General features: G+C 40.3%; 1 protein-coding gene across 1 annotated transcript; it reads left to right on the top strand.

Moving 5' to 3' along the window:
- Nucleotides 1-7179: 7179 nt before the first annotated feature.
- Nucleotides 7180-20245, top strand: LOC101713978 (olfactory receptor 14A16). Its single transcript, XM_087203721.1, has 2 exons — nucleotides 7180-7625; nucleotides 19079-20245. The coding sequence occupies exon 2, from the start codon at nucleotides 19101-19103 to the stop codon at nucleotides 20031-20033; it is 933 nt and encodes a 310-aa protein (XP_087059847.1). The 5' UTR covers nucleotides 7180-7625; nucleotides 19079-19100; the 3' UTR covers nucleotides 20034-20245.
- Nucleotides 20246-27203: the final 6958 nt, after the last annotated feature.

Raw genomic sequence — 27203 nt, forward strand, 5'->3', positions numbered from 1 at the left:
ATGGACATTCCTAATCAATTTATTTCAAACATTTCTCAATAATAGGATGGCAGCCATTTCATGGGCATTTGCTAAAGACCACATTGGTGTGGACCTCTTTATTCAGTCCAAACAAAACCCTCATGGTCATGATCACCCCTATCAGCAGGATTTCTCAAGAAATCCTTAAGAAAGAAATGTACAAACCATTTTCCCTATCTAACCATACAGTCTGGAATGAAGGAATCAGACCACTGCTATCCTAGTCTGGGCAGAGACCACTTTTAATCCCTTCCCTTGCTGCACTTGTACACCTGCTCTAGATGAATCATCATGGGATGATAAGGCCCAGTCAGAGCAGCTACACCCTATAATCCCCAGTCATTGTTCAGCCCTGCTCTTGACAAACAACACACAACTCCTTATATGTCCCTAAGTGGATAGCCCCAATGCCCTTGTACTGAACATCTCCTCTGAAAATCCCATTCTGTGTTTACCTGCCACAGACCCCACTTTTCATGCCCACAAACCTATAAAGACTTCCTAGCCTGTATGAGAGGTGGTGGTCTGGTTTCTCATGCCAGAGTGGTCCCTCTCAGGTCTGTAATGAAATGTCTCTCCTGTTGAGCTTGCACCCCTGATTCTTTTCATTTTAGTTCTAACACTGGCCTTCAGTAACATTTTCCCCACACAATTCTTATTAAAGCTTCATAGATATGGACTGCATCTCATACATGTAATTTAATCAGAGTGAATTCTGGGATATGCATGCTGACAGAAAGCACCTAAGATGACTCAACAACTTGTCAATCTTTCCTGTCAACCTTACCTAGAGACCCAGTGAGAAGCACCCAGACTAGGGTGTATGTCCTTTAAAAATTGAAAAGCCTGATTCATCTGCATGCAGTGCTGTGCTTTCATTCCCTGATGCCCAATACTACATTAATGTTCATGCCTGCCCTGAGCACATCTTCCTATTATCTTCAATAGGTAGCTGCTTTTTCTTTTACCTTCAACTATACACTTGCAATTCTATAATCATAATACACAAAAGCCTGGAATCTACCTATCATATCCAACACACAGAATCATTTGGAGAGACCATCTGGGATATGTTGGAAGAAATCAGCAGACATCAGCCTGACCCAAAAGGAAAGTCCTTCTCCTCATGGGAAGGCCCTTTCTTCTCAGTTTTAGAACAACCAAGGGTGCTTGTTGTGGACACAGGTGTAGGAGATGACCAGGCTGTGAAGAGAAAAGTCTCCAAATTTGCAGGGAGCAGGAGGGTCCCTACTGGTTGATTTGGGTTGTATTTTGCTGTTGATCTTTTCTATGAGGAAAGCCCCTCCAGTAGCCATAGTTTACTAAACCCTTGGGGAATGAAACTGAGCAAAGCATAAAGGAAGGGAGTCATGAGCCAGTGGCAAAGCTGTTGACAATGAGCAGTGATGGGGACCCACTTTGGAATTGGAACACTTTTTATCTGGACAGAGTCCTCCTGGCAGGTTCCTTGTTGAATCACAAGATTTATCTGGGCCTGGTCCTCCTGAGGCTGCTGATTTTCCCTGGAGGGTGCAGTGGGCAGCATGTCCTGGACCATGAAGATTTGGTCACTTGGATAATGGCCAGAAACTTTTGTGGGAGCCAGCGGAGCTTCTCAGTTCACACAGAGAGGGTGAACTCCTGAGCCTTCACTCTCCCCCTTGTCCTTGAAAGACTGAGCTCTTGGCATCTATGGATCCACAGCCCCTGTCAGTCTTTTGGAGAACACAAGTTCTTTGGCTTTTTAGTACTCATCAAGTGAAATAGAGTGTTAAATAGTAGAGTACTATCCTAGTCCTTCCTTGTAGGGGGAACAGAAAGAAAACATTTTTTAAAAAAGGTACAACACAAGTGTGTTGTTATAATCTCAGCACTTGGGAGGCTGAAGCAGCAGGACCACTGTGAAGTTGAGGCCAGCCTAGGCTACAAAGTGAGTTCAAGGTCATCATGAACTGCATAGAGAGACCCTGTCAAAAAACAAACAAGCAAGTGAACAAGAAAAAGTATCATTTAGAGTTGGCAAAAGACAATCAAATATATGATTGAATGTGATTAAATGTTCTTTTAAAATTTATTTTGTGTCAATTCTATTTCATATTCATTTATTCTCCTTAAGTTTTAGAAATATATGCATAAATTTATATATTCATACTTTGTGCTTTACATATATTCATAAGATACAAATAGACATTTATACGAGTAGGTATTATATGCATAGTTAATAGTAACTATGTTATAAATACTTTTGCTAGAACTAACATTTTATGCTAGTTTGTATATGATACATATATCTCAAACATCATAATACAAAACTAATTTTCTCTAACATGATCACCATTATTATTTAATATATTAGAGTTTTTAATCAGTGAAATGAATTACAAATGAGATTAAATAATTGGATTAGAGACAAGAAAATGCAGATCTCATTCTTCAAAAAATGACATTTGCTGAAAAAGTGAAACTCTAAATCCCTCATATCTCCTTTTTTCGTTATACTCATTGTACTGGGTTAATGTGCTGTGCTCTAAGATTTCAGGAGCAGAGTACTTTTCTGTGCTTATCCAGGTGTGGAAAGCACAGCAGTGCTCAGGCTCCCTCCACTCCCCTCCTTGAATGTCATCTGGGCACCACGCAGGTGCCTGGGACCTGACAGTAGAGTAAATCATTAAAATCCCTCATGTTAAAACACGCATGCCATGCAACTACAGATTCAATGCAGTTTCTTCAAAATTCAATTACTTTTCACAGAAACGCACAGTACAGTGCAGAAATACACAAAGGTCTACAAAAGATTCTAAATAGCCAAAGCAATCTGGAGCAAAAAGAGTGAGATTTAATACAAATGACCATCTGACTTCAAATTATACTCCAGTTCATGTTAATTTATACAACATAGTATTCACATGAAAACAGACACACAGAAAATTGGAACAGGGAAGACAGCTTGGAAATAAATCCACATGTTATGGCTTGTCTTTAGCTGACCCACAAACCCTCATGCTTTTTCTAGGTGGCTGAATCTAGAGTGTGTGATTGACTCATGGTGAGGGTAGTCCTGAGGGCACTAGGATTAAGAGTGTGAGTGCTACCCACCCTAAGTAGTCTGAATCATATAAAAGTAGCAGAAAGATGCTGTTAATGTCCCTTGTTACTTTTGCTACCTTGTGTGTGTGTTGTTGTTTCTCCTCTGTGATGCCTGTTTGCCATTACTGCCTTGGAGACAGCCTATTATGGACTGAAACCTCTACAAACTGTGAGGAAATAAACCCTTTACACTTTAACTTTGGGTGTCAGGTATTCTGTCTCAGCAACAAGACCAAGCAACCAATACACCCCAAACAGGTAACTGATTATAACAGAAATGCCAAGAACCATAGAGAGAAGACATTTCTTGCAAAAGAGGTTAGGTACCTGGGTGTCCACACATAAAAAAGAGTAAAAGTAAGGCTTTGCTGCTCACCATACTCAAAAATCAACTCAAATTAGAGTAAATATTTATGTTCAAGACTCAAAAACATGTAACTACCAAAAGAAAACAGGGCAAATGCTTTATGCTATTCATCTGGCCAATGAGGGCTTAGATACGACATCAAAAACCACAAAACAAAAACAAAAATAAGGAAAATTGAGACATTTGAGAGACAGTTTACAGTTTGGGAGAAGTTATTTCTGAACTGTAAGTTTGAAGAGAGAGTAATATCTAGAATTTTGAAGGGACTCAACTCAATAGCAAAAGAACAAATAATCATAGCACAGGCTAAACAAGTGTATATACGTTTCTCAAAATAAACAAAAATGGCTACAAAGTATGAAAAAATGTTCAAAATAATTATCAAAGAAATGCTAGTAAAAATCACAATGAACTGGCTACGGATTTAGCTCAGTGGCTCTGCTGCCTGCTTTGCAAGCACAAGGACCCGAGTTCAATCCCCGGTATCAAAAAAAAAGAAAATCACAATGAACTATCACCTCACTTCAGATGTTACAGCTATTACACAAAAGGCAAAACTAAATACTGATGGGGCTGTGGAGACAGTAGAACTCTTAGGCGATGCAGGTGAAAATGTAAATTACTATAGGAATTATGGAAAAGAGTATATAAGTTTCTTAGGAAAGTAGAACTATCCTGTGATCCAGCCATTGCATTAGTGAGTTTTAACGTAAATAAAATTAACATGTCAAAATATGTCTACATTCTCATTTTTACTACTATACTATTCACAAAAGAAATACATAGTATTAACCTCAATGTTCATCAATTGAGAAATACAAAAAGAGAAAGTAAAGTGATATATGAGATGTGATAAGAAAATACCGTGAGTGTTTAAGTTAAAAATTATTACAAGAAGGATACATTGCCATGGATCCCCTTCAAAGTACTCCCCCTTACTTTGGACATTTATCCAAGTATTCTTGCCTCTTTTGGTAGCAGTTCTGGAAATATTGTTGCCTGAGTGTCTTTAGTTATGCTGTCATGGCTCCCTTATTGTCCCAAGTCAATTAAAATGTTTACCTTTCATGATCAATTTGACTTTGGGAGATAATGAAAAGTCTCATCTTGCCAGAGTTAGTGAATAGGGTGGTTCAGAACACACTGAAAAGTTTTCATTTGACAGAAATTTCCATCAGCCTTTATCAATGTGAGGGTGATCATAAAATATGGAAAACATTTAAATTTTAAAATTTTATTACAGTAAAATACGCATTGCCATGAATCACCCCTCAAACCACTAAAAAATCTCTACTACTCTCCCTTTGAACACACTTATCTCATTATTCTTAAGAATGTGTCTTTTACTGTCATGTTTCTTAGTTAATTTAAGTATTGATTGCATCTTTCACAACTAGAACACTATGCACAGAAAGACAAATATTTAATGATCTCATTCTTATGCTTTTAGGTCTGATGTGATGATGGTGGGGCTTCCAGAGGTGGCTGGAGTAAGATGTGTGAGTGCGGATTACGGGTGTGATACTGGGATTGTGGGTGTGTGGAACTAAGTTACTCCATTGATTGGAATTAGCATAGTTCTGAGTGTGGCTAAAGGGATTTACTGAAAATAGAAGTCCCAACCTTGGTATGGGTGGTATCGCCCAGCAGGCTTGTAACCTGGATGGGATAAAAGGGAAAGGTAGGCTTGCTGCTTGCTGTTGCCATGGCTTTCTGCCTGTCACACCATGAACAGTTTCTCCTCGCTCTGCCTGTCTGCCATGGCACCCTGCCTCGGAGCCAGCCAATTATGGACTGAAACCTCTACAAATTGTGGGCCAAAATAAACCTTCCCTCCTTTAACTTTAGGGATTGACTATTTTGTCTGAGCAATGAAAATTAACTAAGGTATAGGTGAAACCTAAAAAACTCACTCTCACAGAAGTTGAGAGTAGAGCAAGTGGCTGGGGTAGTCAGTAGGGTCAGTACGGTGGTGTTGCTCAGTGGGAACATTTTTCACTGAGACAGCAATAAGTGCTTGTGTTTTACTGCTCAGCATGTTTAGTGTACTTAAAATAATGCATTGGATATTCCAAAATATCTACAGTAGAGATTTTGGACGGTGTCAACACAAAAGAAAAACGTTTAACTTAGTGAATATAATAATTATCTGGCATGGAATTATAAAATTACCCTCCCTGGATAAGTATAGATATTATGTAGCAAGTAAAAAAGAAAAGTAAATAGAAAATAATAAAAGCAGGTGGTGTGGATCTAAATGGAGTTCATACAATGCATGTCATATATGTAATTTAGACATATGTGTCTTGTAATTATGAGATACTAGCTGCCAGAAGGTAACGGGTACCATCTTTGGTTAGCCAGATCACCAAAGTGTATATCCTGTTTCAAAAGAAAGTGATTCAGTCTTAGGCTTACACCATGCACAATAATTAATTCAAAGTGAACCAAAGGCCAAACAGAAAGACCAGAAAAGAAGAACAGAGTGGTAAAACATCATTACTATATGGAATGGGAAGGGGGATGTTACCAGTGATCCTTGCAGTGGGTCCTGGTCTGGTGCAAGCCAGTATAATGTCCATGAGATAAGAAAGTGGAAAATAAAGACAAAGAGACAGAGAGCTGAGAGAAAATGAGTCTTGAGCTGATCTAAGCTGCTCTGGACAGCAAAGACAAAGGACTCCCAGAACATCCAGTGTTTATTCATTAGAATTATGGGAAGGCGTTAATCTCAGCAGGCCTTGGGACACCTGCTGATTACAAGTGTCAAGCAGGCCAGACAGTAGAATGACAGCAGAAGCATATCTTTAGCGAAGAGGACAAATGTTTAACTCAGAAGGGAAGAATTTAGTTGAGGCAAATTGACATCTGCTGGAAGTGAACTTAGCTGGTTGTACTACTTCCAATGTACCACAGTCTAATGGTGGAGGGCAAGAAACTTGTGCCGCTATAGCCTGTTAATACTGGGGAGAGGCATCAGCCACACATGACTGGATTTGTCAGTTCATTTTTGATTATAACACCAAGAGCCTAGGCAGTAGAGTAAAAAAAAAAAGACGATTTGATCTTCATTATATATATATATATATATATATACATACACATATATATGCATACCAAGATGCTATATCAACCTACCGAAAAGACAACTCATGCAATTACAGATGAGAATCACAAGTCACTTGTATAATAAGTTTTGATTTATTGTATTATAATATACAGTAAAAAAGTACATAGATACCTGATTAAAAACAGACTAAGGACATGCATAAACATTCCTCTAAAGGAAATATACTATTGGGCAAGAAGCACATGGAAGGATACTCATATCTCTAATCAGTAAAAAATGAGATGTCATACATATATTAGATTGGAAATTACTCATTAAAAAAGAAAAAATAATGAGAAAAGACCAAATGCTTGTGAGGTATGAAAATATTGTCCCTTTTGTATTGTTGGTTTAAATGCAAAATAGTGTAGCCACGGTAGAGAGCAGTGTTCATTTACTGAGATACGTAGTTGAACATTGACGAACCACATGATCTAGAAATTCCACTATTGTTGGGAAGTTTTACTGTCCTAGACCACTAACTTGAGAAGGACACACATAAGTAGGAGTGAAAGCAGAGCTTTATTAACCAGGACATGCACCTCAGGGTAGGACTAGGTGAATGAGAAGAGCTCAGGGCTCAGAAGTGTGGAGAGCGGTGTTAGCCACAGAGGCTCCATGTTGAATCTCACCCTCCATAGTACAGAGCAGGGAGACCATGTTATGAGGAACCGCGTCCTTGCCGAATCAGATTGCCCTGGAACGTGATGACTGTTCTGCAAGCCCGAGAAACAAGGAAGCCCATGAGGGTGGGGAATTCCCAAAGAACTAGCAAACAAGGAAGCAGGTGTTTTGGATAAAGGTCATGGTTAATGACCTAACTCACAGAGTGTATAAAAGAGAGGGGTAAATAAACTTGCTCGCTCGGTCTTGGGAGCCCTCCCGACTCTGTCTCTTTGTCTTATTTTCTCAGTCCTCCTTTCCCCCGTTCAGGAACCTTTCGACTGGTGATGGCTGGTCCGCCACAGGTGGCGCCTGAACAGGGACCTGAATATGGGGGATACCAGAGTGAAGGACGCCGCGGGAATACGAGGGCGCTCGGTAAGTGACGGGCGGCGGTAATACTCGGGAGAGTATGGGGCAAGGCAGTAGCAGGGCGCTGTTCGCTCAAACGCTTAAAAATATGTTACAGGCCCGAGGTGCGCGCGTCAGGCATCAACAGCTCTGTGCCTTTTTAGAGTTTGTTGAAAAGGTCTGCCCCTGGTTCCCCACGGAGGGAACTGTTTAGAATTATGGAATAAGGTAGGAAAGAAATTACAGGATTATCATGCCGGCCACGGGCCATCCAAAGTGCCTGTGGATACTTTTAGTCTATGGACCCTCATACGTGATAGTCTAGATCCACGGCACGAAAGCTTTAAGTTGCCGGAATATCCAAAAGAAAAGGATGAGGAAAATTGTCGTCCCCCGACCACTAATCCCTTTTTTAATGAGGACCCTTCCACCCCTCCAAACGTTGATCCTTCAGATGAGGAAGTTTTAGATGATCGCTGGCCTCTTCCCCCTGTGGTTGCCTTGGCAGCACAGGAGGAAGCAGAAAAATCTTTACCTATAAAACAAAGTGATAAAGTTAAAAAACGGGACATAGAACTAGAAAATCTCAAAAAAGAAATAGAACAAATGAGATGAAAGTTTGAAGGGATGTTATCTAAAAAACCGCCCTCCGGCATCGTTTTTGAACTCTATCAACATACCGAGAGCACACACATGACTTGTGGCCTGCCGGAGGTGTTTCTGTCCCAGGAATATAGGGAACCTAAAACTTTTCAATGGAATAAAGAGCTCTCCCCATTGCAACAAATTCTGGCCGAAGGAGGTGATCGCGGGGAAGTAGTCCCAGGCTTTCAACATGTCACCACTCATAGGGCCTTTCCTGTGATGCAGAGATATGATAATCAGGATAATCTAATGGGGGTTGATTATTGCCCCCTTGCTTTTAAACAATTAAAGGAACTAAAAGGGGCCTGCTCTCAGTATGGCCCCAAAGCCCCTTTTACGCAAGCTCTGATAGATACTCTCACTTCGTTTGATGTTTTCTTACCTGAGGATTGGAAACAACTTGCTCGAGCTTGCCTATCAGGGGAGACTATTTGTTATGGAAAACGGATTTTGGGGAACAATGCCAAAAAGCAGCTGAGATAAATGCCATGAATGGGATCAATTTTACCTTTGACATGCTGGCCGGGGAAGGACAGTTTCGCACCATTTGAGCCCAAGCCGAACTCCGCTGAGAGGCACTTATTCAGTCAAATGCTGCTGCTAAATGTGCTTGGCGCAAAATTCCCCTTTCCAGCCAGCATGCAGAGGAGCTGTCTAAGATAAAACAAAAAGCTGATGAACCTTTTCAAGAGTTTGTAGATCACCTTATGCAAATGATTACTCATTTGTTAGGAGAATCAGATGCTGGTGCTATGCTCCTTAAACAATTGGCCTTTGACAATGCTAATGTCCCTTGCCAGGCAGCCATTGGGCCCTATAAAAATCGAGGGTCTATTTCGGATTATATTCGATTATGTGCTGAAATTGGACCTGCCTATACCCAAGTCTTAGCTATGGCTGCCACCTTACAGGGAAAAACTGTACAACAAATTCTGGTACAGCAGAGGCGGGGAGCCTGGATTCCTGGGCTACCGGGAAGATGTTTTGGGTGTGGCCAAATGGGTCATCAAGTTAGGCAATGCCCCCGTCCAGTAAAGGAAGGAGATACACAGGAACAAAACACCACCAATGATAAAAAACCAGAGCTCTGCCCTTGATGCAGACAAGGGAATCATTGGGCCCGAGATTGTAGATCAAAAAGAGATGCATTGGGAAATATTTTGGTGGGAAACGGGAAGAGGGGCCAGCCCCAGGCCCCGAATCAAGCGTATGGGGCCCTTCAGAATTTTGTCCTAGCTCAGAAAAACAATCCATTTCTGAACTCTACCGAGCCACCCCAGGGAGCGCAGGATTGGACCTCTGTTCCTCCTCCCGCACAGTATTGACCCCCGATATGGGAATGCAAGCCCTGCCTACTGGGGTCTGGGGCCCCCTACCCCTAAATACTGTAGGACTTCTTTTAGGACAAAGTGGCAATATTATGAAAGGACTCATGGTGGCCCCCGGGGTAATAGATGCAGATTATAGTGGGGAAATTAAGATTATGGCCCATACTTCCCATTATGTCATCGTGATAGAGGCAGGACAACGGATTGCTCAATTAAAAAAGTAACTTTTTCACAGCAAAGAAAACAACCGAGTGAGTGAAGAGACAATCTATAGAGTCCAAAATTTCTTACAAACCATTCTCAGACAGAAGCATAGTATCGACACCACATGAGGGATGCAAATATTATGTCCTGCAAATGCATGCAAAATGTAGGAATCAAGGGATAGGTGGAGAGGGGAGAGAGGGAAAGGAAAGGGATGACAAAGGAATTAAGATGTGTTAGGTAAATGTTCTAACTTCCCAAAAGGAATGTAAAAATTGTTTACTATACATGTGTACTAATGAATGAAAATAAAAAGGGAAAACAGAAATTTTAAATGAAAAAATTAGATATCCAAAAATAAAATAATCAATTACAAATGAACAATTGAAATGTATAGACTTCAAAGATGAAGACATAAAGAGCTGATATGCATGAGAAAAGTGTCCAGCATCTTTGGCCATTAAAGAAATGCAAATCAAAAACTGAGATTCCACTTCACTCCAGTAAGAATGACTACTAAAAAGGGCTGAAAACACAACAAATGCTGAGGAGATTGTGGGAAAAAGGAACCCTTATACATTTTTGGTCGGAATGTAAACCTATTATAGCCACCATGGAATCAATATGGAGATTTCTCCAAAAGCTCAAGATAGAAAGTTCATCTGATCCATCAGATCCTCTCCTGGGTAATTATCCTGAAAGTAATAAAGACATCATATTACAATAATCCATGCACACCCATGTTTATAGCACAACTCACAATAGGTAACTCATGGAAGCACCCATATTGAAAGAGTTTGCCCTCCTGACAACACCAGGATTCTGTGTCACATTATGTCTACTTGCACATTTCTAGCACATTTTTTTTCTCGGTTCTTTTTTTCCCCAGTACCAAGGATCAAACTCAGGACCTTTCACTTGCTAGGCAGGTGCAGGGCTTCCAAGCTACATCTCTGGCTCAGCACACTTGTTTTTAAAAACAAATTAAGGCAGGATAAGAAATGGTGACAACTCAGATTTTCACCTGGGGAACAGGTTACGTGAGTGATGACCCTGGATTAATAAAGAAATTTTGTACAAAGAATTTGTTGAGCTGTGCATGAAGACAGTCTGGACAGACATAGTAGAAAGTGTTGCTTTGTTTTTGTTTGAACACAAAAGCTTTATTGAGGTATGCTTCAGATGCCATGTGATTTTAAAATGAAGGTTAAGTGAATTTTGGTATATTTAGAGAGCTCTTCACCACACTGTGTAAATGTAGAATTTTGTCATGACTTAACAAATGAGTCATTAACCCATTAGGGGCCAATTTTCATTTCCTCCTCATCCCAGCCCTTGACTGCTGCCTCCACTTTCTCTGCCCATGCACTGGACAGCAATGAATATTTCATATGAACCAAACCATACTGTACTCGACTTTTGTGTCTCGCTTTTGTTCACCAAGTATAATGTTTTAAGGTTCAACTAGGTTGTAGCAATGTCACAATACATAGATATACCTTGGAGGAGATAGATTAGGGGTCCTAGATTTTGCTTTTTAACATTTCTGTGTTGTTTGCTGCCCTTTGCTTTTGCTTTTTTTTTTTTTTTAAAAAGAAAACCACCTCGACTTAAGAAAATGACATTGGTATGGGACCAGTTGCTGCTTTCTTTTTGTATGATGCCCTTTTTAAACCTTACAAATGCCACAAGAAATTCAAAGTATAAAGAGAACAACAAAAAAATCACCTGACATTTCTGGATACAAAGGAATCTTGCCTAACTAAAACAATATTAAATGTTGTCCAAAATGGATAAAAGATCCCCGGTACCCAAAAAAAAAAAAATTACAGCATATTAATTGGTTCATTTCAGAGATGAAATGCCACTGATAGGCAATCTATTAATATATTTCTCCACACACACTCAATTAAATGCAATTACATCCTCAGCAAATCCAGTACTAATTCTTAATGAAATCTATTAATAACTTATTAGGAAATTTATTTTTAAAACATGCTACACATGTGTGAAATGCATATTGCCAAATAAACAGAAGAAATTTAGGTTGTTATGCAATCATGTTGTGTGTTTACCAGTAAAATATAATATATGTGAAAAAAACACAAGCTTTAAAAAGGAAAGAAATGAAAAACCTTCTGAGATGAACAGAAAACTTAAATAATATAGTAATGGGATAATTCAATCACTGTCTGTCAGTATGTCCTTGTTATGTACCAAACTGTAGGTCTGTGTGCATATGTATGTAATTTGTGGCTGTGTAGCATCTAGTGGAAGAGCAAGTCCACAACAGATTAGTACATTACTAGTTAATGGCATAGAAATAGTGGAGATAAGAACTGACCAATGATGCTCTGAGAAAAAATGGTAGAAATTAAAAGTTCTCAATAGTGGAGGAAAAACAAAAGGATGTGGTTTAAAAAAGTACATAGAAAACTGAGTCTAATGGATTTTTGAAAGCATGATTTAAAACAACATCAGAGGGAAATAAATCTTTCTAAACAAAATTTCAAAGCCAGCAGTCATAAAGAAAAATATTGGCAAGTTGATTACTTAAAATTTCATGGGAAAATAGAATCACAAAAGATAAAAATAAAATCCAAACTTCTTTTTATAAATATTTTTATAGTGTAGAAGCATAATGTCTTCATTGTCTGTTTCCTAATACAAAGAAAGCCTAAATAAAGCAATGCAAATCAATAAATAGTAGTGAAAAGTTAATAAACTATATCTCACTTGAAACTTAAAAAGTGTTCATACACTTCTCTTTTTATTAATTTTATTGGTACAGTTTAGATATACAATATAATGGCATTCATCATTGGAAATCTGTACCTTTACATAATCTATCTTTGTTCTTATTTTTCCCCATTCCCCTGCTCTCTCTTTAAACCCTCCAACCCTCCCTATTTACAAAGACCTTTTATATTTTTACATTTTCTCATATTTATTCCATTCAATTTTTTCCTTTCAACAACCCCTCCCACTTCTCCTTCCCCTTTAGACATTTTCTTCCTATTTCACTTTGTCTATTACACATTTTGATCCTTATTTATACTTTCAGTTTCTCACACCAAAGGAACTATTCTGTATTTACATGAATTATATTTATTTCACTTAAGAGCATGGCCTCAATGTCCATCTATTTAGCTATAAATTTCTCTAGTTTCTCATTCTTTAAAGAGACACTTCAGTTCTCTTACTCCATTGCTGAGCAATGGTGACCCAGATCAAAGCTGGAATGATTTCTTCTGAGAACTCCTAGCTGCTCTCAGTAATGAGGTGTCTCCTGAGAAATCTCTTTCTTCCCAAGGACAATTTGTGGTTAATTTGGTTTTTCCCAGAGCATCTGCTGGCCAACCCCAGCAGAATCACTTAAACCCCAGGAAGCCCAGGCAGCTGTCCATCATGCTCAGGGTCCTGCTGCAGACAGAGCAGGGCACGTTCCTGCTCCCCAGCTGAACAACTCCAAGGAAGTTTAAACTCCTTCCCCAAACTGTGTCTCCTCTTGCTTCCCTCTGTACAGCCTCTCTGCCAGCCTCACTTCTGTAAGTGCCCTTTTCAGTCCTGTCTTTACACTGTGCTTAGGAGGTCTGCTTCAGAGCTCAGAAGTGCCAGGGGAGTGTAGGACAGAGTCAGAGGGTTAAGACTTAATGTTCTCTCCTCATCAGCACCATCTCCTGGCAGCGCACACTCAGCTCAACTGGTCTGAGTCCTGGTCACTGCACTAGGCTGCTCCTGCCAAGTGCACGAAAGGGCAGGGCATCTGTGTTGCCATACCAGTCATGCCCTGTGTAACCTGGGGATGATTCCCAGAGCCCCCCAGGGCCCCATTCCACTGTAGAGTTGGAATACAGGGCCGCCTTCAGCAACTTGGTGAGTTACAGCAAAGAACACTGGGGAAAGCTCAGCATGTGGCTGGTGCAGATCACTGCTCAGGAGCACTCATTCTCAATACTGCATTTCTCAAACTGAACCAACCCTGGCGTGGACCAGTCTGCCTAATGCCTGAGAGCAACCTGTTCTTCAAGATAGAGTTGTGGATGTGATGTTCATAAACTTCTCAACACAGCTCCCCTCAGGTAACCAGTGAATCTGACTTGTCAGTGATTCATGATTGTAATCCCAGCACTCTGGGAGCCTGAAGCAGGAGGATCACAAGTTCAAGTCCAACTTGGACTTGACAACTTAGCAGCTTAGCTAGTCCTTAAAAGGTTGTGATATAGATCAGTAAAAAGCTCTGAGTTCAATCTTCAGTACTGAAAGAAAGGGAGGATAAAATCGTAGATTCAGGAAAACCTTAACCCAAATGCCAGCTTGTTGACAGATAGCACAATGTGTGCCTCAGCTCCCCTTGTGCAGCAGGACTTGGCCTTTCCTGGTTGTCCCAGGATGAGCTGGCTGTGTTTCTGCTGGTATTTGAGGGACAAAAGATCATCACCTCCCCTGTCCAGCACTTCCTGTTGCACATCAGTTATGCAAGACTTTCCTCACACCACCGCAGACACAGTGTTTCTATGGTTGTTATGAGGACTATGCACAAGCTATTTTATGGCAAGACAGGAGGCACGTGCTTCATCCTCATGGAGGTGAGGACTCTTGCAGGCCGGCTTGCCCAAGTCTCTAATCAGAGAAGTGATCCTGCTGCTCTGGAGTCTGGAGCCTGGCCAGGTCTGGACAGGAGGATCCCGGTGGGAAAGAGGCAGAGGTAGGAGGGCAAAGTGCAGCTGAGTTCACCCTCTCCTGGTGCACAGCAGAGGTGGAGTATTTATTGCCAAGCTGCACAGCTGCAGTGCATTCTACTCTCCCTCCAGTCCCACTCACTCAGAAACCCCCTCAGGCCTTCCCTATACCTGCTCACTCTTGAAATCATTTAGTGCTTTCTCTTTCCTTTTCATATCTATTGTATAAGTATTTATTACAGACTATTTTTAATAACTCTGGATGTATTATTGAAAAGAAAACCCTCACTTTTTTCTCTGCTTTGAATATAACCTCCTTGCCAGTTATTCCCTGTGAAGAAGAGTTAGGTGCTAGGCCATCTTCACATGCAGGCCTACTCAGCCCTGATGGGGACACAGGAAAACAAGACCTCCCAGCCTGGGCTCATCTCTCCAAGCCCCTCACCCTCCCATCCCTCCCATCTGCAAACTCCACCTGCAGAGGGAGCTCAGGGCCCTCTGTGTTCACAGGCTCCCTAGGAGGCATGCTGTTCCCTGCCTAAACAGAGCCACCTCCCAGGGTTAGTCTTGGCATTTCCCACATTTCTACATCAAACCCACTTTGGTTCCCTCAGAACCATGATGTACTTGGTGTCTGCCCGCATTTGGTGTAATAGACACCATCTTGCATATTAAATAGTTTTGCATAATTGCATGTTATCAGGATTGTGTGACAGGAAGTGATTATATTATCATTAGTTAAGCAATTACAACATTAAAGGAGGATAGGCATTCTGAGATGAGCAACTGACTCTCCAGGAGAAATGTGGAGTTGTTCTTCAGAATTTACCGTGAATGCTGGAAATTCCAGAATAGAATTAGGAGGCAGAATTGAAGAAAAGCAAAAGGAACATGTTGGGGGGGAGGGGGCATTTTGACCAAAAAATGCAAAAGGTTTCCAGTAAGACACAGAAACCTGAGAACCATACTGTTCTGTGCTGTGGTTTTCAGATCCACCGAGCATCAGGATCTTTTTTCAAATGCTAATATTTAAAAAATTTTTAATTTTCTTAGTCCATGTTTGCAGTACATGCATGCATTTGCAATCATCCTGGAGACATGATTCAAGCACATAATACATGATTGTTTTTATCCCCCTCCCCTCCTCTAATTCCCTTTTCTCCATTTCATTCTTGTTGGTATTACTAATCCTAGCTCATGCTATGGCACATATTGTTTATATTCTCAGAGGTTATTGGGTTTTTTTTTTTTTTTTGGGTACTGGCGGTCAAACTCAGGTCCTTGCACTTGTGCAGCAGGCGGCAAAACCACTGAGCTAAATCCCCAGCCCCTTCTCAGAGGTTATTAGCTTCTTTTCCATGGGACATTTTTATTCTACCTATTTCTCTTTCGATGCCCCCTCACCCCTCTCCCTTGATCTCTTGGCCCCCTTTCCTATCGTTAAACATCCATGCACTTGTCCCCTCTAGGTCTCTGTCCATCCTTTTCCTTCTCTTTGTTGGGATCTGCTTTAATCAAAAGTGAGACACCACCATGATCGTGGACCAGGGGACTTGGAGCACCTTGCTCTAAGCCCATCTCCCAGTTTCTGATTCTGCAGGACAGAGGCAGAGCAGGGTCTGCACTCTATTTCCACCAAGTTCCCATGCTATGGCAGTGGTGCAGAGCCCAGGGCCAGAAGATGAGAACCAGTGTTGCCCCTGACTGGTAATGCTCCATTGAAAAGAGCAGTTTCTTGTAGATGTCATGGAGGGTCTTTAACAGGGAGAGAAGAAAGGCTCAGCCGACTTTGGATTGCAGGGCCCATGCGCTGAATTCTTTGCTTTCAGTTTGTGAGTGGTTGTTTCTCTAACAGGAAGTATTGGGTGCATTGTGGGAGGATAAAGGAGAAACTGGAAGCCAGCATGTGCTGAAAGGTCTTTCATGAAGCATGAAGTTTATGGACAGGTAGACAAGTATAATACCAAGCCAAGCCGAAGTCCAGGAGAAAGTGATTTAGAGGGTGAGGGAGCACTGTCAAACACTGTGACCACTGGAATTAATTCTGAAAAGGTGATGTTCACTTACTTTTTAAAGTATTAATATGCACTCTGCCACACAAGACCATGTTGTATTTTAATTTCTGTGCAGTTGTGCCTAACCATGTCTAGGAGAATATGAGCTTCAAGTATTTTCCTACAGAGAGGGTATCCTTTCACAAAAACAAACACAGCATTTTACATGAATTTATGTATGGTTATTAACATGAAATTCAAAGAGCAAGAAAGAGAGGGAAAATTTGAAGAGAAAATATATAGACACTGGAGATTTATCAAGAACAATACAAAAAGCTGAGCTTGAAAAATCAGCATGATAATTCAAGAAAATGGCAGTTACACTTTCAGTGACTACTGTGCTAATAGTTACTGAACCAAGATCAAAGTATTTGTGAAAAACCCCAAACTATTTGGCTTCGTCTCAGGGAGGGATCCTCCTAGGTCATCCTCTCAGAGTGATATATATATATAGGAGCATTAGTGTTTGTGCTTCTCTGAACTACAAGTACTCCCAGTGCACTATACTAGGACCCTGTGAAGGAGAGAAACTTCCTTTCTCTGAGACAAATGAGGAAGGGTAGAAAAGTGAGAAAAGAGCATCTCAATGGAGAAACACAGGGAATATTTACAATTCTCAGCCACTCGGATGATAACATAATCCTCAGAGACTGGAAAGAATGAGGACGGAGAGGCTCAGGGCCAGAGAAACAGATGGCAATAAAGGAACCCAGTCAGAGGGCTCAGCAATGAATGTCCGCAGCAATGAATTAGATTTGGCTAAAAACACATCATTCATGGGAGCAGTTCTGAAAAGGAGACATTGCTAAAGTTGGGGAGGCTACTGATAATTCTAAGGTTTCTGACATATAAAAATGAATTTGAAGATTACATTAGATAATTAACATGGTCCATTTTTAAAGAGACATAATATTTAGGCAAATAGAATAAATGGAACAAAAGCATAAAGAATATCTGTTAGTTTTCGAGTGTTACTGACTCTGGGAAATTAGGCTAATTTTTCCAAGGTCTATTGAGTTTTCCCAGAACTTTTGACTGGGATGACAGCATTTGTTATTCATGTCAGGGAATAAATATTATGAGAAAGAGGATGGGATCATGGCTTTCATGCTAACACAGCATGAACACCAGCCTGAGCTCTGATGAACTTTAGGGAGCTACTCTCCTCTTCCCGTCCCTCTCCAGTACCTCAAGAGCACTATTCCAGTCGCCTCCTCTACAAAACCAATAAATAAGTGGGAACAGGCAGTATTTGTCTCTTTGTGCCTTGCAAGTTGATTATAGTCTTCAACAATCTGTAAGGTATTTCAAAATAATTTAGAGACTCCAACATTTCCCAAGAGACAGAGATGATTAGACTTTGAGGAGATCCAAATGTTAAGCACCCTGATTTGACTGTTGCACATTGTACACATGTATCAATTTATAATGCTCCTACACATAAAAATGTACAAATATTGAGTGTCATTGACAAAATACACAGATCAAAGGGTTCATATAATTCCTAAATTATGAGGAAACTGGCAAGATATCACAGATGGTTCAGAGGAGAAATCAAAGTACCACATAAAGGGCCAGGGATGTAGCTCAGCTCCGCTGCACAGAGCCTGCCTGGCTAGTGCAAGGTACTGAGTTAGATACCCAGTAGCAAACAAAACAAAGTACCACATGCATAAGGACAGACAAAGGTAGCTGAAAATTACACACAGATGTGAAATAAGTCAAGCTACCTACCAGTAGTGAATTGCATTAACTGGAAAATTAACTCATTTGCATTTCTCTGACAAATAATGTGCATAATTAGCAGTTTACTACTATTTATGGAATTGTAAAATAGTTCAAAGACAAAAAAAGCAATTATATATGACATTCACTCTAATTTATTTTTGCTATCATATGTTCATTTCAAAGTTTTTCACAGTTTTCCCTGACATTACCTTAAGGAAGGAAGTGGAATATTTAATAAAGGCCTTTGGGAGGCAGATTATTTTAGCTGCTGAGGATCAAACCAAGGGGCTCCCAGATGCCAAACAGGTGCTCTACCAATGAGCTACCACTTCAGCCACATTGGCTACAGTATTTTAAATGAATCAATCAACTGAACTGGAATATTCAACCAATGAAAAAGCACTGAACATAAGTGAACTAAACACTTATTCAGGTAATTTAATCAAAGTCACAAAGTTAATAAATGGGTCAGTGGAAAATTGAACTTAGAACTCCAAGCTCCAAAAACACACATTTTCTGCTAAGCATGTATTTTAATGCACAATATGTATGTATGTATGTATGTATGTGTGTATGTATGTACGACTCAGTTGAGTCAGTTACAGATAATAGCCCTCAATTCAGATAAACCCTAAGGCACACAATTCCATCTGGAGGCCCAGCCCAGTCTTCTGTGCAGTGTGCCCACCCTGGTCAAGTGGCCTCCATGGGGGTTCCTGGCATCCCCTCTGATCTCAAATTTCTGAAAGATCCAAATATAAGTCAGAGAAAGAGAAATGATGAATACGGAGCAGCTGGACATTTGGTAAAGTCTCACATCACTTGGTTTGTTTTTACAGAGGGGAGTAAAGTGCCTGAGGAATGGACAATGCCACGGCAGGGAGCACGTTCTTCCTCAGCGGGTTCTCTCCCGTCCGGGAGCTGCAGATCCTGCACGCTGTGCTCTTCCTGGGGATTTACCTGGCGGCCCTGCTGGGCAATCTTCTCATCATCACACTCACCACCAAGGACCCCCACCTGCACAGCCCCATGTACTTCTTCCTGAGGAATTTGTCCTTCCTGGACCTGTGCCTCATTTCCATCACTGTCCCCAAGTCCATCGAGAACTCTCTGATGAACCTCAACCTCATCTCCTTTCTCGGGTGTGTGGCCCAGGTTTTCTTCCTCGTCCTTTTAGCCTCTACAGAGGTGGCTCTCCTCACAGTCATGTCCTATGACCGCTATGTTGCCATCTGCCACCCACTCCGATATGGGACCATCATGAGCCACCAAGCTTGTGAGCAGATGGCAGCATACTCGTGGGTCAGCGGAGGTCTCAACGCAGTTTTTCACACAGTTGCCACCTTCTCTGTTCCCATGTGTGGACCTCATGTGGTCCACCAGTTCTTCTGTGACATCCCACAGCTGCTCTCCCTTGCCTGTTTCTATAACGTCAAGGAGTTGGTAGTCATTGGGCTCAGCCTCCTTTTGGACATCGGCTGCTTTGTGTTCATTGATGTTTCTTACTTCCACATCTTCTCCACCATTCTGAAGATGCACTCCCAAGAAGGCCGCTCCAAAGCATTCTCCACATGCCTGCCTCACCTGGTAGTGGGGACTCTGTTTCTGTCTTCTGGGTCTTTTGCCTATTTGCACCCCCTGTCCAAGTCTCCATCATTGTTTGATTTGCTAGTTTCCATCTTCTACACTGTGGCGCCTCCCACTGTGAATCCTCTCATCTACAGTCTGCGGAACAAGGACGTTCAGAAGGCACTGAGAAGACTGAAGCTGAGTTGGTGTCGCCCTGCACGTTAGAAGAGCTTTGCCGCATACATCATGAGCTTTTCATTCCCCGACACAGCTGTTAGCAGTTAGACTAAAAAGCAAATAAATACATTACAGGCAAATTCAACACCGAAATACAACCAGTAATAAAGAGTGAATGATAGAGACATAAATAATTAGATCTCAATATAAATCTTACCACAGTACTTGTCAGTGGTGGTGTCCTTGACATATCAATTGAATTCCTCTCAGATTCTATATCTTAAAGATAAAAATATTTTAAAATTATGTATATGCACATATGTAATTTATATTTATAACATAATTTATATGTATATATGTAATTTATATTTATAGCATAATTTATAAGTATATATGTAGTTTATATTTATAACATATATTTCCTTCATTATATATATGGAAATTACTTTATAAAATGAAAAAAGCTAATACTGTACAGTAATTAACTCATATTTTCTAAATCAGATATTATTGACAATTGTGATATTTGTGATTATTATTTTTTATGATAAAACAAAATTTCATAAAAAATAATAAGAGAATAACATTCATCAATGCACCGTGTATCATTATCTTCAAAGTAGTTACTTATAATACAAGATATAGACAAAAAGGATTCTCTCTTACAAAGAAGAATCAGATAAGAGCACAAAACTTTCAAGATTGTGAACTGTATAAGAAAAGTTTTTAAAAGTACATGAGAAGAAATCCAGAACCCTCCACAGTTCTCCTAGTGCTTTCTTCCCAAGTCCAGAGAGAATTTCACACAAAACTTTGATCCAGTCCCATGAAGAGCATAGTAAAACTCAAGGTGACATTATTGCCCCAGCTTTCCCTGCACACTTAACGTGTCCACACCCACCAACCTACCAGGTGAGGCTGCAGGGCCATCTGAGGGGAGCTCACCACACAGGCAGAGAGCATTGTGGGAGCAAAGGGCAGCTGCTGCTCTGGACTCCTGGATCTGCTGCTGAAACTTTCTGTTAGTTCTGAATGATATTTCCTAGTTTTTACTCTATCATTTATTCTCTTGATAAAAGAAAATGGGCTCTCTTTTTAAAGCTTTCATACAACATTTATTTGTAACAGTTATTTACTGTAGCATAGTAAGTAAGCATTTTATTTCCAGTTATTTATAAACAAATATATATTAATCCCTTATGTTTAGATGGCCATATGATGTATTTGTTTCCTGAGACTGAACTTTTACAGAGAGAAAGTGACAGTTACACTCCAAGAGGGGACAATGTTGCAAGGGTACAGTAACACAAGAAATGTGGGATTCAATCATATTTATGTTTCTCTGAGGAAACTGACAGTGTTTGTCCTGAACACAAATTGTGAACTACAGTGGAGGATGGTGTTTCCAAGAGAATGGGGGGTTACTGCTCAGTGTCCCACCACTGGGCTAGACATGAGACTTTCCTCAGTTTAGTTCTTCAGTGTTAGGTAAATACCCTTAGAACATGACTTTGAAATCTGTGAGGGAAAATAAGTAAGTAGCTGACAGGCTTTTGGGGAAGAAGAAATGTGGGAAAACATTAAACTACTGCTCAGAATGATGATGTCAAGTCCAAAGAGTGGTTCACTGTCACCTTACAGCACCATTACTGATCTCCCCAGTTAACTGTAGCCTAAGCTGTGTAGTTGAAACTCAAGGAGTTGGACAGAGAAGAATGAAGAGTCCACATGTGTGACAGAGGTACAGTGTTCCCTGGTTGGTCTGGTGTCCACAGTGGTTGTTGTGCATGTTCATGATGGTGAATTCCCCTGAACAAGGAGCACCAGAAATGTTCCCAACACACCTCCACCCTCATCTACCTCCTGTCCCCTCTGCTCACTCAGCAAACAGCACCTGGGGATCACATGCTGCTGACTACTTCAGTACTCAATCCACTCTGTGCAAAAATACAGATTACATTGGCAAGTGTATTCTGTGGTTTCTTGGGAAGTTCTTAAACTTCTACAGAGCTCTGTCTACTTCTGACTTTGGAGGTAGGATTTGATAGGAAGGAAATTGTATCATCTACTATCTACCATATATCTGTCTGTCTGTCTATCTATCTGTCTATCTATCCTCTGCTTATCCATCTTCTCAATGTGTCTCAGGTTTTTGGATACTTATGTCAGAACATCAGTGTGTCATATACTGCATCATCCCCTCAGAATACGATGCTCTTAGTGAGCATGTACTCATGGGTTGATTTCCTTCTTGCTCCACATCAGACATTTAGGGTCTTCTGAGACCATTGTTCTTCAGACTTTCACATCATGAGGTCTCTGCTCACAACATCCCCTTTTAAGGAATTGTTTCACTGTTCCTGAATGTTCTCTATGCCCTCTTTGTCCACGCAAAACCCTTGTTAAATTGTGTCTTGTTGATGCTATGTTTTCTAAAGTTAATAACTGCTCTTTAACTATAGAAGAAATGTTGTTCATATTGTTAGGATATACATGGTTGAATATTTAGAGGAAATTGTCATAAGATTTTCAACAGATACAGGAAACAGAAAGGGAGAGTGGTAGAATATAAGCAGATGCAATATTAATAATGAGTGAGTCTAGTTAATGTCTTCTGAGATTCATCGTACTATCATTTTTATGATAATTTATGTAAATTTGAAAGTATACACAAAACATACAATCCTGCCCCAGGGACTCAAAGGCTTACATCTGTCTCATTATAAACAAGGAATTTAGCCCATCTCTAAGAGTTGAAATGTCTCAACAGTTCCAGCAAAGTCCAACTCCAAACTCTCCTCTCCTACTCAAAGGAAATGCTTAGTTATGAACCTCTGTAACAAAATAGTTAAATGCTCATGATATGTATGGTACATGGTAAACATTTCCATTCACAAAGGAAGGAATAAAGAAACATACTATAATCATGCCAAGACTAAAACCCAGGAGGGAAAACCTTAAATCCTGAAGTTCTATGTCCAGCACCTGGGCCAGGCTGTGATGAGATGTAAGGTCCAGAGGGCTTGGGCAGCCCTGACTTTCTGATGTTTCCAGTTGTAGCCTACAAGGTCTCTCTCTTGTGGTGCCTCAGTGCAGCTCCATAGCTTTCCTCAGCAGATCTTACTCATTCTGAGGTCTCCAATTTCCTGGGCTCTTCACCTCACTTTTGCTTTCAGTCTCCTAGCTTTATACACCATCCTCTGAGGGGCACACTGCCTGGCCTCCCAGGCCTTCTGAATTTCGGGTGAAAGCCTCCATGAACCCATAACACTTGCATTTGGATACCTGTTTAACCAGCCCCACATCAATGATGCCAAGGTCTGCTGTCAGTTCTAGCAGTAGCCAACCCACCTTGGACCATGCAGGCAGCCTTTCAGTGTCTCAGCAGCTAAACACTGTGAAAAGAATCCCAAGAACCAATTCCTTAGGTGCCCTTCCCAAGCAGGAGGCCAGGGGATACACTTCATTAATGAAATGTAATAGTCTCACACTTTTAATCTGTAAGGATGGGGTTTTGCTGATTCCTAAGATGCTCTAAGCTATCTTTCCTACTGTACTGATGCAAAATACTTGGATTCTTTTTAATGCAGATTTTTTTTCAACATTCATGTTTTTCTTTGCCCCAACTTTTCAGGAACTTCCTTTTGAGCAAAAATGAAAATGATTCAAACAATTTACTTTGGTATTTACTCCTGATTTTCACTGGAGATTTGGCTAAAAGCAGCCAGCACTGCCCTATGCCACAGCCTGAATGCTGGGCCACCTCAACATTTCTTCAGTCAGATTAATTAGTCTACTGCAAATTAATCTCTGTCTCCAACTAAGTCTCCAGACATGAGCAAAATGTAGCCAATTTTTCTGCCACAGCATAACACGTGGCCTGGAGTCCAGCTCCCAATGGGGTCCTTGTACCTAACTGAAACCTCCTTATCCTGGGCTCCTGAAAATGTGTGCTTTTTCAGCAGCATGCTGGCCTTCAGATATCTGATGAGAATCTCCCATCAAACTCAGCTTACAACATGCTAGGTCTACCAGGCATCTCCAAAACTTTCCCAGCTCCCCTTAAGAATTAGGACTCTAGGCTTCTGTATCACATGGTCAGATACAGCAATGATCCCTCTTCTCTTGTACCAATATCTGTCATAGCCAGTTTCTTGTCATGGCATAAAATACCCAAGAAACACACATCAAAAGAGCTGAGGTTTATTTAGACTCATGGATATGCTCCACTGTTACTTAGCTGCTATTTTTGGACGTATTCTGTTTTTCTTTCTAAATTGTTTCTAATTGTTAACGTACATGCACTTTCTTTATATGCACTTGAACAGAGAATTTTATACATACTGGAAGTCATCAGGTCTCTCTGAAGACAAACACATGATTCCCTGGAGCCTCTCTCAGTGATTCCTGAATTGACTTATTGTGATTCAATCTTAGTAATAAATCATATTTACCTACGAGCTTCATAGGCATGATTCCATTCAGTCTTAAAACTTTCAGAAACAAAAGAAACATCATTTTATTTTCACAGGAAATAGAAAGGGAGGGGTTATAAATTTTTAAAAATACTTTTATTGGTACATTGTAGGGATACAACACAATTACATTTCTCAATGGGAATTGCACCTTTACATAATGCATCTTGGTTCTTATTTTTTCCCCATTCCTAGCCCTCCCTTCACCCCCTCCACCCTTCCCTATTTACAAAGACTTTATTTCCATTTTTTTCCACTTCTCATCATTTTTCCTTTCCCTTCTTTCCTTTCCCCTGCCCCTCCCACTACCCCTACCCCTTTGGACCTTTTCTTCCTATTTTGCATTATCGATTATTCATTCTAATCATTGGTACATTTTAGGTATACAATATAATGACATTCATCATTGGAAATTTGCACCTTTACATAGTCTCTCTTGGTTCCCATCTTTCACCCTTGCCCAGCCCTCCCTTCAACCCCTCCATTCCTCCCTATTTACAAAGATTTTGTTCCTATTTTTCCATTTTCTCATATTAATCCCATTCCCTTCTATCCTTTCCCCTAGCCCTCCCACTTCCTTCCCCTTTGCCCCTTTTCTTCCTATTTCACATTACCGATTATACATTTAGTCCTTATTTACACTTTCAGTTTCTCACCCCAGAGAAACTATTCGGTATTTATACATGTGTGTCCTATTTATTTCACTTAAGAGTATCACCTCAATGTGCATCCACTTAGCTATAAATGTCTCTAATTTCTCATTGTTTATGGCTGAGTAGTACTCCATTTTATAAAAAAACACATTTTCTTTATCCAGTCTCCAGTTGATGGGCATTTGGGCTGTTTCCAAGTTTTAGCTATTACAAACTGTGCTGCTATGAACATGGGAGCACATATATCATTGTGGTATGATTCTTTTAATTTTGGGGGGAAGATCTCCAGCAGTGGAATAGTGGGGTCAAGTGGGACTTCCAGTCCTAGTGCTTTGAGGTATCTCCATACTGATTTCCACAGTGCTTGCAGCAGTCTACATTGACACCAGCAGTAGAGTAGGGTTCCTCTTTCCCCACATCCCCGCCAGCATTTCTTATTGGTTGATTTCATGATAGCAGCCATTCTTTCTGGAGTGAAGAGGAATCTCAGCTTTGTTTTCATTTGCATCTCTAGAATGACCAGTGATGTTGAACATTTTTTCATGTATTTATTTGCTATTTCTACTTCTTTGTCTGAGAAATGTCTGTTCATTTCAGATCCCCATTTCTGGATTGGGTCTTTAAATTTGGGAGGTCTGATCTTTTTAAGTTCTTTATAGATTCAAGATAGTAGACCTTTGTCTGAGGAAGAGCAGGTGAAGATTTTTTCCCACATTGTGGGTTGTCTCTTCACACTCCTGGTGGTTTCTCTTGCTGTGCAGAAGCTTTTAATAAGAAGAGATCCCACTTGTTAATTGTTTGTGCTAGTTCACGGGCAACTGAGGTTTTGTTCATAAAATCTTTTCCTACACCAATGTCTTCAAGGGTTCTACCTAACCTCTGTTCCAACTGATTCATTGTTTCTATTTTAATATTTAGATCTTTAACCCATTTTGATTTTAGTTTAGTGCATGGTGAGAGGTATAGGTCTAGTTTTAATCTTTGGCAAGTTGAAGCCCAATTTTTCCAGCACCATTTATTACAGAGGCTATCTTTCCTCCAGTGAGGATGTTTGGCTCCTTTATTGAAGATGAGATGGGTGAGTGTGTCTGGAGTTGTTTCTTCATCTTCTCACCTGTTGCACTGGTCCTCAAGTCTATTTCTCTGCCAGTACCATGCTGTTTTTATCACAGTAGCTTTGTAGTATAGTTGCCTCACCTTTCAAGCAGAACTATGTAGAAGCTTGCACCCCACAGGACAACATATACTGCTTCAGGATACACACCATTGCACTCCTGGCATGAGGCCTTCAGTAGGGCTACATTAGAGTATAACCTGGTGCTGACAGTAGAAGTGAGACCCAAAAGGGAGAAAAGAAACTGTACTCCCAAGAGCTATCATGCATTAGCAGCAGTCACCAGCAGGAGCCGGTAGAGTGCATGTTGGGTCAGATACTGAGAAACTCTATCAGGAAACAGGGGTGCTAATATTCATCACAATTGTAAATTAAGTTTACATATTTTTTTTTGGTAATGGGGATCTAACTCAGAACCTTGCACTTCTGTGGCAGGCCCCAGAACCACTGAGCTAAATCCTTGACCCTACATACTTATTTTTGATTGTAGCATAATCAAATCCAGTTAAATACGTGGAAAAATATTTTTAAAAGGTTATTTTATGTTTCAAAAGTAATGTTGCTGCATATAAAAATAGTTTTCATTGTAACAAACCATACTATTTGCTTCATCCCACATGTGCTGCACACCAGAAATATTTATGGTCAATTTCCAGGAGAACATATCATGGGTATAGTTGATAAATTTTTTAAGATTCTAATTGCTATAATAATTCACCACATAATTTTATGAATTAAATTATATCAGAATATAGTGAATTTAGTGATTTTTTTGTATTCCATGACAATATGGACTGATTGTGTTAAGGAAAAATTTTGTAATGATAGTGTATTTTTACTACAATTCAACTTTGTAAAACATGATATACAGCAAACATTTCAATAATTGACATGTAGCCATGTGCTTTATATGTAATCAGCTGCATCACACTGTGTGTGACCCAAACCTGAAGTCACCAGAAAAAACAACCACAGA

The sequence above is a fragment of the Heterocephalus glaber genome, unplaced genomic scaffold, assembly GCF_053883595.1.
Source record: "Heterocephalus glaber isolate CG9 unplaced genomic scaffold, H.glaber_assembly_v1.0 deba00001806, whole genome shotgun sequence".
NCBI lineage: Eukaryota > Metazoa > Chordata > Mammalia > Rodentia > Bathyergidae > Heterocephalus > Heterocephalus glaber.